Source organism: Lagenorhynchus albirostris, chromosome 15 (assembly GCF_949774975.1).
Source record: "Lagenorhynchus albirostris chromosome 15, mLagAlb1.1, whole genome shotgun sequence".
NCBI classification, from domain to species: domain Eukaryota; kingdom Metazoa; phylum Chordata; class Mammalia; order Artiodactyla; family Delphinidae; genus Lagenorhynchus; species Lagenorhynchus albirostris.
Window position 1 is genome coordinate 43,646,224 of NC_083109.1, and position 17,736 is coordinate 43,663,959.

At 44.0% G+C, this 17,736-nt stretch overlaps 1 protein-coding gene across 1 annotated transcript in view; it reads right to left on the reverse strand.

The window, feature by feature from the left end:
* Positions 1-17,494, reverse strand: part of PYGB (glycogen phosphorylase B) — a 54,605-nt gene extending 37,111 nt beyond the window's left edge. Inside the window, exon 1 of the mRNA XM_060122366.1 lies at positions 17,141-17,494. Within this exon, the coding sequence (XP_059978349.1) occupies positions 17,141-17,383 (243 nt within the window). The 5' untranslated portion in view covers positions 17,384-17,494. The remainder of the gene's footprint in view (positions 1-17,140) is intronic.
* Positions 17,495-17,736: the final 242 nt, after the last annotated feature.

Consider the following 17,736-nt stretch of genomic DNA (forward strand, 5'->3'; position numbering starts at 1 on the left):
GTGACCACCGTGGCTCTAGGGACTGACTGGATATTCTGCACAGCCCTCCAAGTGTCTCCCCACAAATAATCTTAATCGCCATGGTGGTTTTAGCAGATGCCCCCCAATTCTCTGATAGCCTTCACTCCAGGAGGTGGTGTGGTACTCAAACCCCTCCCACTGAGGGTGGGCTGGTCATGGCAACTCCCTTCCGACAAATAGTCTGGAAAGGGAAAACTGCAAATTCACAATTTTGGATTGTGACAATACCTTCCCCACATGATCAAGGTTAACTTCCCCAGTAACAGGTCGGGTGATATGCTGTCATGAGAAGGGGACCTCGCCTCCACGGTTTTCTTTCCAAAACTCCCAACCCCAGACTGACGGTGAGAAGCATCGGTCAGACCCAAAGTTAGGGACATCTGTGGAACTGCGTGACCAGCATCCGTCAGATCTGTCAAGATCACAGAGGACAAGGAAAGACCAACAACCACTGCAGATAGAAGACTAAGGAAATAGGACGACTAAATGCCCTGAGGACCCTGGATTAGGTCCGGGACAGAGAAAGGCCATCAGAGGAAGAACTGACAGGAAGTGCTGAGCCAGCGCTAACTTCTTAGTTTTGATACCTGTGCTGTGGTCACTCAGGATGTTACCATTGGGGGCAGCCGTAAAGGGCACGTGGGCATGCTACACTCTATTTGCAACCCTCTGTCAACCTAATATTGCCTCTAAGTAAAACGTAAAAGAGCAAAACCAGGCCTTGAAAAGGTGTGTGCCTGTGAGCTGTGCACGAGCACGATGATGAGAGAGCACGTCTCGGTCTCAGGTGTGAATCCAGGGGAGAGCGCTGGCTGCGCTACGGTTTTACCTTTCCTATAAAATTTCCAAAATATGCAATCTAAAAAATCTATTTCCCTATGGGCTGCAGAATGCAGGGAGAAGAAAGGCCTGGATTCCTTCTCCTCGGGTGGCGAGAGGGCTGCTGGGGCCTGTGCACTTCACGGAGACACCTGCAGAGGGCGACCTGCTGAGCCCCGCACCAGCAGCTTCGGAACCTACCATGTGGGCAGAGACACGCTGAAGGCGCTTTCTTATACCTTGTTTAGAATTCCGACCAGCAGCTGACCAGAAACATCTGAGCAAACCTGGTGACCATCTGCCAGCCAACAGCCGTTTTAGTGGTGCTGCCCTTTGGGTTTTTCCAGCAGCATTCACACCATCACTTCACACTTCACTGTAGTTGTTCTTAACCTACTCTCCTCAGAACCAAAAGGCAGCCTGAAAGGATGGGCCAGGTAGAAAGAGGCTCCCAACTTGCAAAACACACAGACAGGGGACCTATGTACACGGAGAGACATCCCATGTCAATGGATTGGAAGGCCTAATGCCGTGAAGATGGCAATGATCCCAAAATGATCTACACATTCAACACAATCCCTGTCAACATTCCAGCTGGCTTCCTTGCAGAGTGACAAGCTGATGCTAGCATTCAGATGGAAATGCAAGGGGTCTGGAATAGTCAAAACAATCTTGAAAAAGACAACAGAAGTGGAGGACTCACACACGTCTCAAACCTTACTACAAAACTACTGTCAGTGAGACTACACTGGTGTAAAGAAGGACACACAGAGCAATGGAATAGCGCAGAGAGTCCAGAATAAACCCTCACATTTATGGCCAACTGATTTCCAGCAGGAGTGCCCAGATAATTCTGTGGGGAAGAACAGTCTTTTCAACAAATGGTGCTAGGACAACTGGATATCCAGAAGCAAACGAATAAAGTTGGACTCCTCTTTCATACCATATGCAAAAAATTAATTCAAAATGGATCAAGAACATAAATGTAAGGGCAAAACGATAAAACTCTTAGGAGAAAACACAGGGGCAACTCTTTGTGACCCTGGATTAGGCAATGGTTTCTTCTGACATGACATCAAAAGCACAAGTGAAAAAACAGATAAACTGGACTTCATCAACATTTAAAACATTTGATACAATTAAGAAAGTAAAAAAGACAACCCACAAAAAGGGGGAAATGTTTTTTAATTGAAGTATAGTTGATTTACAATATTATATTAGTTTTAGGTGTACAACATAATGATTCACAATTCTGATAGATTATACTCCATTTAAAGTTATTATAAAATATTTCCCTGGGCTTCCCTGGTGGCGCAGTGGTTGAGAGTCCGCCTGCCGATGCAGGGGACACGTGCTCTGGTCCGGGAAGATCCCACATGCCGCGGAGCGGCTGGGCCCGTGAGCCATGGCCGTTGAGCCTGCGCGTCCGGAGCCTATGTTCCGCAACAGGAGAGGCCACAACAGTGAGAGGCCCACATACCGCAAAAAAAAAAAAAAAAAAAAAAATTTCCCTGTGCTGTACAATATATCCTTGTAGCTTATTTATTTTATACATAGGGGTTCGTACCTCTTAATCCCCTACCCCTATCTTGCCCCTCCCCTCTTCCCTCTCCCCATTGGTAACCACGTTTGTTCTCTGTATATTCAAGCCTATTTCTGTTCGGTTATATTCATTCATTTTATTTTTTAGATTCCACATATAAGTGATAACATACAGTATCTGTCTTTCTCTGTCTGACTTGTTTCACTTAGCATATAATACCCTCCAAGTCTATCCATTCTTCTTGTTATGGCTGAGTAATATGCCACTGTGATATACATATCACATCTTCTTTATCCATTCATCTATTGACAGACACTTAGGTGCTGCTATGAACATGGGGTGCATACTTTTGAACTAGTGTTTTCATTTTCTTTGGCTGTATATTGTTTTATGAGTAGTATTCCACTGTGTATATTGACCACATCTTCTTTATCCATTCATCTGTTGATGGTCACTTAGGTTGCTTCCATATCTTGGCTATTGTAAACAGTGAAAATATCTTTTCAAATTAGTTTTTTCATTTTCTTCGAATATATACCCAGGAGTGGAATTGCTGGGTCATAAGGCAGTTACACTTTGAGTTTTTTAACAAACCTCCATACTGTTTTCCATAGTGGTTGCACCAATTTACGTTCCCAGTGTAGGAGGGTTCCCTCTTTTCCATATTCCTGCCAACATTTGTTATTTATGGTCTTTTTGATGATAGCCATTCTGACAGGTATGAGGTGACATCTCATTGTGGTTTTGATTTGCACTTCTCTGATGATTAGTGATTTTGAGCATTTTTTCATGTGCCTGTTGGCCATTTGTATGTCTTCTTTGGAAAAATGATTATTCAGGTCTTCTGCCCATTTTCCAATCAGTTTTTTTTTTTTGATATTGAGTTGTATGAGCTGTTTATATATTTTGGATATTAACCCCTTATTGGTCGTATCATTTGCAAATCTTTTCTCCCATTCAGTAGGTCTTGTCTTTCGTTTTGTCAATGGTTTCCTTTGCTGTGCAAAAAAAACTTTTAAGTTTAAATTAGGTCCCGTTTGTTTATTTTTTATTTTGTTTCCTTCACCTTAAGATAAAAAAAAAACTGCTAAAATTTATGTCAAAGAGTGTTCTGCCTATGTTTTCTTCTAGGAGTTTTATAGTATCTGGTCTTACAGTTAGGTCATTAATCCATTTTGGTTTATTTTTGTATGTGATGGGAGGGAATGATCTAATTTCATTCTTCTACATGTAGCTGCCCAGTTTTCCTAGCACCACTTGTTGAAGAGACTGTCTTTTCCCCATTGCATATTGTTGCCTCCTATGTCCTAGATTAACTGCCCGTTAAGTGGGTGTGTTTATTTCTGGGCTCTCTATTCTGTTCCACTGATCTTAGTACCATACTGGTTTTTGTTTGTTTGTTTGTTTTTGTTTTTTTACTGGAGTATACTTGATTTACAATGTTGTGTTAGTTTCAGAGTGATTCAGTTATACATATATATATTCTTTTTCAGACTCTTTTCCCTTATAGGTTATTACAGAATATTCAGTAGAGTTTCCTGTGCTATACAGTAGGTCCCTGTTGATTATCTATTTTATATGTAGTAGTGTGTATATGTTAATCTCAAACTCCTAACTTATCCCTCCCCCACCCCCCTTACTCCTTTGTTAACCATAAGTGTGTTTTCTATGTTTGTGAGTCTGTTTCCTTTTTGTAAATAAGTTCATTTATATCATTTTTTTTTAGATTCCACATATAAGTGATATCGTATGATATTTGTCTTTCTCTGTCTGACCTACTTTACTTAGTAAGATAATCTCTACGTCCACCCATGTTGCTGCAAATGGTATTATTTCATTATTTTTCATGGCTGAGTAATATTCCATTGTATATATGTACCACATCTTCTTTACCCGTTCATTAGTCAGTGGACATTTAGGTTGCAGTATCATACTGTTTTGATGACTGTAGCTTTGTAGCTTTGTGACTGTAGTCACAGCATGATACCTCCAGCTCTGTTCTTCTTGGAGAAAATATTTGCAAATCACATAGCTGGTAAGAGATCTGTATCAGGAATATATATATACAATTCAATAATAAAATGACAGCCCAGTGGTAGGTTGGGCAAAGGATCTGCACAGACATTTCTACAAAGAAAATACAAATTGCCAATAAGCACATGAAAAGATGACTAACATCATGAATCATAAGGGAAATGCAAATCAAAAGCACAATGAGATGCCACTTCACATCCACTAGTACAACTATGATTAATAAGCCATCAGATAATAACAAATGGTTAGCAAGGATCTGAAAACTAGCTGATGAGAATGTAAGATGGTACAGCTACTCTGGAAACCAGTCTGGCAGGTCCTCAAAAGTTAAACAGTTTACCATTTGGCCCAGCAATTCCACTCCTAGACATATATCCAAAAGAAATGAAATCCTGTGTCCACTAAAAGATTTGTTATTTAATAGTCAAAAGGTGAAAACAACTCAAATGTCCACCAACTTATGAATGGATAAACAAAATGTGATAGATCCATACAGTGGAATATTATTCGGCCATAAAAAGGAATCAAGTACTGATAAAGCTACAGTGAGAATGAACCTAGAAAACATTATGCTAAATGAAAGAAGCCAGTCACAAAAGACCACATATTGTATGATCCCATTTATATGGAATATAGGTAAATCTACAGGAACAAAAAGTAGATTAGTAGTTGCCTAAGACAAGCGGACAGGGAGTTTAGGGTGGGTAGCAGCTAAAAAGCGTGGGGTTTCTTTCTGGGGTAACGAAAATGTTATAAAACTGACTGTGGTGATGGTTGCACAAAACTCTGAATATATCAAAACCACTGAATAAACTGTATACTTTAAATGGGTAAATTGTATGGTATCTGAATTTTATCTCAATAAATATTGTATGTAAGATAGAATACTTCCACTTGTAAAGGTGGTAGGATAAAAATGTCTCTACCCACTTCTCCCTAAAACTCACTGACCCTAGGAAAACAGAGGTGGAAACTGAGGGAGGCAGAACTCAGCCAGAAACTGGCCCTTGTAACACTTCACCACCAAGCTGCAGGAGACGGATGACGGTGACTGTCCACTGCTGGTCTCTGCCTTCTGAGGCCGATGAAGGGACAAAGCACTTTACACTCACATGCGTGCACACATGTCTACACCCACACGTGTACATGCATTCACACCCACGGCACACACTCGCTCACACCTGTGTGCGCATGCACACACACACACACACACACACACACCCCACAAAACTGGGAACCAGGAGGGGCTGCTCCCTCCATGCTGCACACAGCAGGCCCTGCCCCATCATCCAGCTGCAAGCAACTGGCTCAGGAAGAAGCCCCTCCACTCAGAGATGGAGCTCAGGGTCTACACCCTGAGAAGAAAAACAGAACAGACAGGAAATACAACAGACAAAGAACACCCAACATTTACCAAGGGCCACATGAAATCCATAAACACAGACCCATCTAAGACATCAAGAAACACTGATAAGGTAACAAAGGGACTCAGCCAAGCACGGGAAAGAAGTAAAATAAATAAGAGAGAAAACCACCACAGAAATGGAGGCAGCACTGAATGCAAAACAGCGGCACAGCTGAAAACAAAAAGCTGGCTGGAAAAGTGAGCAAAGTGGGGGAAAAGAATGAAGAGGACTGGAGAGAAAAATACCCATACGGGAGACAAAGAATACTTAACATCTGCATAATCAGTGTTCCTGAAGAAAGAAAATGAATAAAATGTTAAAAAAACTTTTCAATATGTAATTTCATAAAACTTTACATATATATTAAATCTACAAATTGAAAGAACATGCTTACGTACAAAAAAAATTCCAGTGTCCTTTAAATCACAAACACGTCGCAGTGTAACGAGTGATTCTGCAGAGCTGCCCTCTGCTTCACCACCGCTGTCGTTGCTGCTCACGGCCCGTTGCTTCCTCCTGACTTTTCACTGTCCTGGACACTATTTACTCTATACTTGCACTGATTTATTATTATATGGGGTTCCCAAAGCACGGTACCACACCTCCCTCTAGATGGGGCTTAGTAATCAACGTGAAAACACACTGAGACGACAACACCCAGCTGTCCGAGAGAGTGAGTGAATGTTTTGAGCAGCCATTCCCTTCTTCTAGGCACACATGAAGGCCATGCCTATTTATGGGGTTCTCCCAAGAGGTTTTATAAAAAGTTGGCAGGGCGTGGAGCAACAAAGCCCGTGAGCCACAACTACTGAGCCTGCACATCTGCAGCCTGTGCTCCACAACAAGAGAGGCCGCAACAGTGAGATGCCCGTGCACCGCGATGAGGAGTGGCCCCCACTCGCCGCAACTAGAGAAAGCCCGCGAGCAGAAACAAGGACCCAACACAGCCAAAAATGAATAAAGAAAGAAAGAATGAAAGAAAGAATGAATGGATCAGATTTATATTTAAAAAAAAAAAAAAGTTGGCAAGGGACTTCCCTGGTGGTCCAGTGGTTAAGAATCCACCTTCCAGGACTTCCCTGGTGGCGCAGTGGTTAGGAATCCACCTGCCAATGCAGGGACAAGGGTTCGAGCCCTGGTCCAGGAAGACCCCACATACCACAGAGCAACTAAGCCCGTGCGCCACAACTACGGAGCCTGCGCTCTAGAGCCTGTGAGCCATAACTACTGAGCCCTTATGCCATAACTACTGAAGCCCGCACGCCTAGAGCCCATGCCCTGCAATGAGAAGCTACCGCAATGAGAAGCCCACGTATCGCAATGAAGAGTAGCCCCCGTTCGCCACAGCTAGAGAAAGCCTGCGTGTAGCAACGAAGACCCAACGCAGCCAAAAATAAATAACTTAATAAATAAATAAACTTTTTTTAAAAACCTTTAAAAATAATTTAAAAAAAAAAGAATCCACCTGCCAATGCAGGAAACACGGGTTCCAGCCCTGGTCCAGGAAGATCCCACATGCCGCGGAGCAACTAAGCCCGTATGCCACAACTACGGAGGCTGCGCTCTAGAACCTGAGAGCCACATCTACTGAGCCCATGAGCCACAACTACTGAAGCCCGCATACCTAGAGCCTGTGCTCGCAACAAGAGAAGCCACTGCAATGAGAAGCCTGCTCGTTGCAACTAGAGAAAGCCCATGAGCAGCAACGAAGACCCAAAGCAGCCAAAAATAAATAAATTTATTAAAAAAAAAAAAAAAAGAATCCGCCTTCCAATGCAGGAGACGCAGGTTTGATCCCTGGTCAAGGAACTAAGATCCCACATGCTACGGGGCAACTAAGCCCGTGCACTGCAACTACTGAACCCACGCACTCTGGAACCTGCGCACCACAACTAGAGAGAAGTCTGCGCGCCACACTGAGAGATCCCGAGTGCCGCAACTAAGACCCAACACTGCCAAAAATAAATAAATAATATTAAAAGAAAAAAAGTTGGCAGGTCAGGGATATGATCAAGATGTTTTTATTTTGCCTTTAACTATAAATATGTATTTTAGAAGTTGTAGTTCGATCTTTCTGCTAAAGTTTCCAACTTTTAACTAGCACTATGAAAATAGCTTGATCATCTCTTTTTCTAAGAGATGGGTGCTGAGGGATAAAATGTTGGGCCCAGTCTTAAAGCCTCTGAAACTCTTTCATTTTCCTCCCAAGTTCAACATGGGTGTCCAGGGCTCAGCTGTGTATTTAGTTCTGTAAACCTGCCTGGGCAGCCTCCTGCGGCATCCTGAACAAGAGGGCAGCAAGAGCAGCATGGCATCCAGGGTCCCCCAGCACTGCCCACTCAGAAAGGACCGACCACGGTCAGCTCTGCGCCAGGCACCGCTGCAGACTGTGCCTGGCTGGAGCTCTGGACTCAGGGTTTGTGCCTTGTTTTCTGTTGCTGTTTTTGTCTGTGTGACTTGAGAACTTTTATTGTTTCCTCACATATGCTGATTTTGTTTTCCCCAGTTTCCTTAAGATGGTTCAGCGTGAAACCATCAAACTGAAGAAGGCGCTTGAGAAGCCGGCCAATGACATGCACAGATTTTGAACCACACGGACTGGGTCCCATCCCGGCTCCTGCAGCGGCCGGTGGCCTGGTCACTTTATGTCTCTGATAGCACCATGCCTACCTGGGACTCGGCAATGCTGGTCCCCTCACCTGGCCAGATTTTCAGGGAGGGGTGTGGAACTTAAAGAACAGGGTGACAATTCTGGAAAAAAACCACCTTCAAAGGGCCAGCTCCTTGCCAGGCGCAAACTCTGCCGCTTGATGGCCAAGGCCATTGCAGGCCCGGCCCAGCCCCTTCCTACCTCTCCAGCCCCTCCAGCCTCCCGGCGCCATCTGTGCAACCTTGGACAGGGCCTCCCGGCTCAGGGGTGCCAATAGAGAACCAGATGTTCACCTGCTTGAGCCTGAGAACAGCAGGGACCCCTTAACCTTGCCACACAGCTCTGGGGGGCCGTCTGCAGGCCTGAACTCGGTCACTGAGCTTTCTTGCAGAGTCCCTTCTTTGCAATATGGCTGTAACAAGTGTTAAATGGCCTAGAAGCAGCCTTAAGTTTTTTATAAATTGAGTTTATTTATTACATGCAAAGCCCACACCAACAAGTAACATCACAGAAAAGCATAAACAAAGCTCTTTGACAAAGATGAAAATATGATCAACACAAACATTATACAACATATTACTCTCCTAAAGAATCTTAGGAGTTAATGAACTCTGTGAAAATGGAGTTTAATGTCAATAGGTAGAGCCTCATTTTGCTCTCTATACAACCGAGATTAATACATACAACTGGACTTTCAGAGACCTCCAATTTCTTTCCCCTCTCCTAAAAGTGTGTTTAGAGTCCTTGTTTAACAGAAGGGTCTGATCACTCTGCAGGAAAAGGAAAGAAATAACTTTCAACACTCGGGGCACTGAAGCACAGACTGGGGCAATTGACTTCACCACCAGCAAGAACCTGATTCTACAGGCAGATCTGGCCAGGAAGGTGTCTGCCTGTGCCAGGAACACGCAGCCTCACTCCTCTTGTCTATCAGATTCTGTCGGTGCCGCAGCGGCGTCTTAACCCACGAGCTGCCCTCTCGCAGCACAGAGTGGCTCCCTCCAGCCAGAGCTGGCCCTGACATGACACAGGGACACTGACCACTGACTCAACACAGAAGTCAGCTCCGCTGGGCCCCCCAGCCTCTACAAAGGCACTGAGGTCACCTCCAGCCTGCCGCCCTGCCCGGGCAGCTCAGCGAGAGGAGGGCTGGTGGGGGGAGGGGCCCTTCCACCCCTGTCCTCACTGAGCATGTCCCCGTGTACACGCCACTGCGTCTGAGGGGCTTTTTGGAGGAGACAGCTTTATAAAACCACTACAGTGCTTGTGTGAGGACGCTGAGTGTTATCTACCACACCTCTTAAGGCCCAACCTATGAAGTCACACTCGTACTTTCTTTCAGAGCCAAGTGCCGGGGAACCTTGGCTTCCCCTAACTGGTGGGTTGTGTCTCAACGGGGACCACGAATGTCGTTTTTTATTGTAGGTACTGGTACCTAGGAGTAGAACACAGGTCTGTTTGCGCAAAGTCAACTTGGAAAATGTAAAATATGATGAAATTACAGTATTTTATCCCTGTAAAATCTACAGGGATTTTACACTCAGAGATCGCTTAGTTCTGCAGGAAACAAATTCACTTCGCGTTACATGATGTCAGTGTCACAGTCCTGTGCCTCCCACCTTATGTGCAATTAAGCTCTACAAAGCGTCTACTCACCCCATCCCAGAGCCAGATAATCACGGAGGCCACCTTGTCGCTGACAGATAGCCAGAGCCTAATCAGTTTATAGTAAGTGATCTGGACCACATCAAACTACACTTGTGACTCAGTGTTATAACAGAGCTACTTTCACCTTTAAAAAAACAATGGTGTTTCAAGGCTGAGAAAAGACACTCAGCTAAAACTGAAATTACATATAATTCCTATTCCAGAAGATCCTGTTGAAAGCATTGTTAACCAGACTTTTCTTTTTTAACATCTTTATTGGAATATAATTGCTTTAAAATGTTGTGTTAGTTTCTGCTGTATAACAAAGTGAATCAGCTATACGTATACATATATCCCCACATCCCCTCCCTCTTGCGTCTCCCTCCCACCCTCCCCATCCCACCCCTCTAGGTGGTTGCAAAGCACTGAGCTGATCTCCCTGTGCTATGCAGCTGCTTCCCACTAGCTATCTATTTTACATTTGGTAGTGTATATATGTCAATTGTCAATGTTGCTCTCTCACTTTGTCCCAGCTTACCCCTCCCCCTCCCCGTGTCCTCAAGTCCATTCTCTATGTCTGCATCTTTATCCCTGTCCTGCCCCTAGGTTCACCAGAACCTTTTTTTTTTTTTAGATTCCATATATATGTGTTAGCATACAGTATTTGTTTTTCCCTTTCTGACTTATTTCACTCTGTATGACTGACTCTAGGTCCAGCCACCTCACTACAAATAACTCAATTTCATTTCTTTTCATGGCTGAGTAATATTCCATTGCATATATGTGCCACATCTTCTTTATCTATTCATCTGTCGATGGACACTTAGGTTGCTTCCATGTCCTGGCTATTGTAAATAGTGCTGCAATGAACACTGTGGTACATGCCTCTTTCTGAATTATGGTTTTCTCAGAGTATATGCCCAGTAGTGGGATTGCTGGGTTGTATGGTAGTTCTATTTTTAGTTTTTTAAGGAACCTCCATACTGTTCTCCATAGTGGCTGTATCAATTTACATTCCCACCAACAGTGCAAGAGGGTTCCCTTTTCTCCACACCCTCTCCAGCATTTATTGTTTCTAGATTTTTTGATGATGGCCATTCTGACTGGTGTGAGGTGATACCTCATTGTAGTTTTGATTTGCATTTCTCTAATGATTAGTGATGTTGAGCATCTTTTCATATGTTTGTTGGCAATCTGTATATCTTCTTTGGAGAAATGTCTATTTAGATCTTCTGCCCATTTTTTGATTGGGTTCTTTGTTTTTTTGATATTGAGCTGAATAAGCTGCTTGTATGTTTTGGAGATTAATCCTTGGTCAGTTGCTTCATTTGCAAATATTTTCTCCCATTCTGAGAGTTGTCTTTTCATCTTGTTTATGGTTTCCTTTGCTGTGCAAAAGCTTTTAAGTTCATTAGGTTCCATTTGTTTATTTTTGTTTTTATTTCCATTACTCTAGGAGGTGGGTCAAAAAGGATCTTGCTGTGATTTATGTCATAGAGTGTTCTGCCTATGTTTTCCTCTAAGAGTTTTATAGTGTCTGGTCTTACATTTAGGTCTTTAATCCATTTTGAGTTTATTTTTGTGCATGGTGTTAAGAAGTGTTCTAATTTCATTCTTTTACATGTAGATGTCCAGTTTTCCCAGCACCACTTATTGAAGAGGCTGTCTTTCCTCCACCGTATACTCTTGCCTCCTTTATCAAACATAAGGTGACCATATGTGCATGGGTTTATCTCTGGGCTTTCTATCCTGTTCCATTGATCTATATTTCTGTTTTTGTGCCAGTACCATACTGTCTTGATTACTGTAGCTTTGTAGTATAGTCTGAAGTCCAGGAGACTGATTCTTCCAGCTCCGTTTTTCTTTCTCAAGACTGCTTTGGTTATTTGAGGTCTTTTGTGTTTCCATACAAATGGTGAAATTTTTTGTTCTAGTTCTGTGAAAAATGCCATTGGTAGTTTGATAGGGATTGCATTGAATCTGTAGATTGCTTTGGGTAATGTAGTCATTTTCACAATGTTGATTCTTCCAATCCAAGAACATAGATTCAAGAATATTTCAAGAATCCAAGAATATTTCTCCATCTGTTTGTATCATCTTTAATTTATTTCATCAGTGTCTTATAGTTTTCTGCATACAGGTCTTTTGTCTCCTTAGGTAGGTTTATTCCTAGATATTTTTGTTGCAATGGTACATGGTAGTGTTTCCTTAATTTCTATTTCAGATTTTTCATCATTAGTGTATAGGAATGCAAGAGATTTCTGTGCGTTAATTTTATATCCTGCTACTCTACCAAATTCATTGATTAGCTTTAGTAGTTTTCTGGTAGCATCTTTAGGATTCTCTATGTATAGTATCATGTCATCTGCAAACAGTGACAGTTTTACTTCTTCTTTTCCGATTTGGAGTCCTTTTATTTCTTTTTCTTCTCTGACTGCTGTGGCTAAAACTTCCAAAACTATGTTGAATAATAGTGGTGAGAGTGGACAACCTTGTCTTGTTCCTGATCTTCGAGGAAATTTAACCAGACTTTTCAGTTGTCCAATTACCTTTCTAAATTTCTGTGTTCATTTCTCTTCCCTTCGCCATATCCTAAGAGCCCCATCCTCTACAAGGCAGAAAAGAGCCAGCTATCTGCTGCCTGCTGTTTACCTGCTTCATCTCTTAAAATGTGTGGGTTTCCATATGGGTTAGAGCCTGCTCTGTTTAATGGGCGGGAAAAAAGGAGGTATATCTGGAAAGATGTGTAAAGTGCTCTCAGTTTTCTTCCTTGTATTTCTTATCAGCAGCACAGCTGACAAAGCTGGTTAAGGTCTGCAGTTGACAACACCGTGTTGGTGTGAACACCCTGCGTTTTTTCCAAATGCTCTTTGTTGTATAAGGGAATCTCCTTGATTTTCCAAGTTACACATTTGAGTTTTCAGGGGTAAAGGGGTATCAAGTCTAAAACTTACTTTCAAATGGTTTACAGAAAAAATGTAGTTATACAGAGAGAAAGACATAACAAACATGTTAAAAATGTTTCATGTTTGGGGAATCCGGATAAAGAGCATATGGGAATTCTTTGTATCATTCTTGCAACTTGTAAAAGTCTGAAATCACATAAAATAAACATTTAAAAAATCATCTATAAAGGGCTAGGATGCAGAAATAAGATCGGTTACAATATTTCATAAAGATACAAAGGGTTAGCCATCCACAGCACCTGCCTAAGGCTGCCTAAGCCATCCACTTACACAACACTGTAAGTCAGGGTTCCTCAGAAAAACAGAATCAACAGGATATATACACAGAGATTTATTTTAAGGAATTGGGTCACATAATCATGGGGGTCCAAGACCAAAATCTGCTGGGGTGAGCCTGCAGGCTGAAGACCCAAGAAGGAGCAGTATTTGGAGTCCAAAGGCCTTCTGCCGGCAAATTCCTTCTCGCTGGGGAGGGATGTGGAGAGGAAGAGAGGGGAGGTGGGTATGGTGGGGGTATCAGTCTTTGTTCTGTTCAGGCCTTCAACTGATTAGAGGCCCATCTACATTACAGAGGGTAATCTACTTTCCTCAAAATCCACTGACTTTAATGTTAATCTCATCTAGAAAACACCTCCACACAAACCAGAAAAATATTTGACCAAATATCTGGGCACCACAGCCCAGCCAAGTTGACACACAAAATTAACCATCACAGCCTACAGGAGCAGAGGCTAGACTGTCTTCTAAGAAAAATCACGGCACACACCCAAAGCTTCCTAATCTCATAAATGACGGCTTCAGCCTACCTTCCATTTGGCAAGCAGTCAGGGTAATCAGCAACATGAAACATCTGCCCCTCCCCGGCTTCTGGCCAGAGAAAGTAACTCTGAGCTCTCTGCTATCAGGGAAGCTTGCCCTTGGGATACAAGGTCAACTTCACACAGATGAGGGCAAACACATCAGAATAGTTGAGTGGGTCAAAAAGATCCCAGTGCTGGACCCACTCCTGCCTAATTCAAACAGAGTTTCAGAAGTAGGGGTTGTGCAGCCAAGGCAACAAAAAACTGCTCTAGATCATCTTCCTTTAACTCCCAGATCCAGCCAAACCATAAGATTAATTGTATTCATCATGATTATCTTACTAGAAATATTTAGGACAGCTGTTTGGACCCAGTGGTAGAGCTCCTTTCCTTAGTCCACCATTATGGTTATGCCAAGAGCTCATGGGGAAGAGCCATGGTAAACTGGCCAGTCCATCCGCTACAAGGATGCAATCAGGCCAGCTGTCCACATCGTACAACATCTCCTTTAAAGACCCATGGAAGAAATCTCGCATCTGCTCATTCTAGAATTTACTGCAGAGATTCCATGACTCCCATAACTGGGCATGATCTGCAATTTGCTTTGGTTGCCAGAACTTACATCTGCATTTTGTCTCCTGACCATGTATCTGAACTTAACCCACTTTCCTACCCTTACTGTCTTGCCCCAACTTTCTCTTTGAGGTCTTCTATGAAGTTGAAACTTTTGCAGCATATCTTGCTTAAGCATTCTCAAATTCTTTTTGGATGGAATGTTAATATAAAGTGGAAACATTTTATCAGCAAACACAAAGCTGTAATGTTTTAGAACGGCAAGGTACTCAGGGATGGATTACCTAGCTTGACCTTCCTTATTTTAAAGATGAAGAAACTGAGACCAAGAAAGGTTAAGAAATCACCCAAGCCCAAGGGTCAAACAGGCCAAATGGTAAAGCCAGGAGGAGCCTGGATTTCTGTGAGCCATCCCTCACCACCCAGCTCTTTTCCATCCCTGAGTTTGCAGTGGAGTCCTGACCTTGCCATCACTTCAGAGACTCCTGGAGCCGACTTTAGAACTAAGCCTGCCTCCTGCCAAGAGCAGACTTCTTAATTTTAGCCTGATTTTTTGACTTGCTGATTTGCCAGCTCACTTGAAAACTCCTCCTCTGAGCGCTGAGCTTCAACCGTTTCTACTATTACCAAAAATAGAGTGCTTGAGAGTTATGAAACAATAGGTGCAGCATAGCACTATACTAGTTTGTGTAATAAAAACAAATGTTTCTACCTGCACAGAAAAAAAGATGTGGAACACAAGATGTTTGTAGCATTTACAGTGTTACCACTAGGTGGTGAGATTACAGTTAATTTTTTCCTTTTGGCTTATCTGTGTTTTCTAATTTTTTCTCCAATGATCACAAGGACTTGCATAACTGTTTTAAAGTAAATAAAAATATTAAATACAAGCACTTTAACTTATTGTTTAGATCGTCAGGCTACCTAAGTCTGCAGTGCAGTGGTTCACATCCTTGAAGCCGCTCTTAGGCTGGGGGTGTGGCTCTGCAGGATTCTTATTGGGAGACCTTCCACGTCCCCTCAGCTCTGATCCTCCAGGGGCTTGTTTCTTGTCCTTTACAAGCAAACATGTAACTTTTGCAGAAAAAGGAGATGATGAGCTTATTTTCAACATGAATTAGCCAGACTGAAGCACTCAAATTCCAAGTTTCCACTTTCAGATGACCTTCCTATCCAGGACAAGAAAACAACCTTCCATTTACAGGCTGTGTGGCTTTAAAGAAGAGAAAGGTTTACACCTATAGCCACCATAGCAATCAGTGAGGATGAGCAAACCTGTTTTGTTAGAGGGATTTAATCCTGTTCATTAAAGGTTATTTCTGTAATCCCTGAGCCCATCACTAGCCTTTTCAGGATCTAAATATAAATAAACACTCTAATGGGACCCCACAGTGTTGCGGTGTGTTCTGGTCCAGCTGCAGGGAAATACCCTTGAATATGCCGTCAGAGATGTCACCTGCTACATGAAGAACAATGATATTGCAAATCAGAGCTCTGCCATCAGCAGGGAATTCTGGGGGAGCCACTGCCTGTTGGCCAGTTTCCCTGGCAAAGTCATCCCAAGCCCTTGTTGAAATAACCTATTTCAGCCATTTGGTGCCACTCCATTCTTCACTGTCTTGCATACTAAATATGAAGATCCTAGTTGGTATTCTAACAAATCTGTCCTTTTTACCACCTCTCTTTTAGGAAAAAAGAGTGCCCCAGAATAAGTTTGGAAAGGCAACCAATCTCAGCCTTAGCAATTATTAAACATTTCTTAACGCCCTACAAAAATACTGTAAAATACTATCAACAAAGCGACTGCCCAGTGCTCAGGTGTGCACTGCAAGTCAAATCTTTGCAAATTGGCTTCAGGCCTGCAAGTGTGTCCTTTCCTCACCAGTTTTCACTCTACATTAGTATAGTAGAAAGGATAAAACTTTCCATGGTCAAGAGGAAAAAAACAAAAACCAACAAACAAAACTGGTAGCAGGGGCCTGGCCAAGCCCATACCCATCAAACCGAAAACTACCACTTTGGAGAATCATATTTACTGACTTGGAAAGCTGTTGAAAAAGCTACAAATGTTGATGAATGAAACAGAAGAGCCACAAAATTGTGTATACAACATGCTTTTTAAAAGTGTGCATATATATTCAAGAACAGGAAAAGATGTAGAAGGACATGCACCTATATTTTAACACAGTTAATAACGGAGGTGATGAACAAATTTTCTCTCGTGTATTTTGTACTTTTCTACCATAAACCTACATGTGTGTAAAATGTAAAAAGAAAACAATTCCTTAACGTTGGCCAACCTTAAGCTAAGCGAAGTTCTTCAAGGCAGGTGTGAGCGCCTGGAAGGCAGAGCCCATCACTGCGGGCTCCTTCTCCTCAGCAGGCTTCCCAGTGACGCCCCCCCATCTCTGCCCGCCCGGACAGCAGGCCCCAACCACAGGGCTCCAGGCCGCCCAGTACACGAGGTGAGGGTTAGGCGACGCCGTGTGCCGGGGCCGTCTCACCCGGTGATCTCTCCTCAACTCCGCGGGGGGGTGGGGGGGTGGGGCGGAGTGTCGCTCCTCATCTTAGGGGGTCTCTCCTCACCCGTGGGTCTATCCTCACTTCGGGGGGGTCTCTCCCCATCTCGCGGGGAGGTCCCTCCTCACCGGGGGTCTCTCCCCACCCCAGTGCAGCCTCACCTTGGGGTCGCGCTCGTAGTAGTGCTGCTGCGTGCGGATCCAGCGGCCCACCAGGTGGTCTCGCACCGTGTGCGCCAGCGCCAGGTAGTAGTCGCGGCGCGTGGCCACGTTGCGGTCCTTGACGAGCGTGAAGTGCAGGTGCCGGTTGAAGCTCTTCCGCACCTCGGCCACGTCGCCCAGCCCCGCCAGCCCGCGCACGCTGATCTGCTTCCGCCTCTCGCCGTCCGTCAGCGGCTTCGCCATCGCGCCGGCAGTCCGAGGAGGACGAGGAGGAGGAGGGCAAGATAAGCCGCGGGGACACGCCCGCACGGAGGATGCTGCAGCTTCGCCGGCTGCCAGGCCGCGCCTGCGCACTGCGCTGCGGCGGCGAGGAAGTGAGGTGCAGAGGGTGCGCCTGCGCGCTGCGCCGGACCACGTGAGGGGCGGGGCCTGAGGAAGGGCGGGGTCGCAGGATGGGAGGGGCCTGCTGGAGGGGCCGCGCACCGACCCCGGGGTGAAGGAGTATTGCTGAGTTTCTCAACTTCCAGAGCTGAGGATGAGGTCCTGGACTTATAGCCCATTCCTGCCAGCAACTCTCTTCATGTCCACTCCCTGAG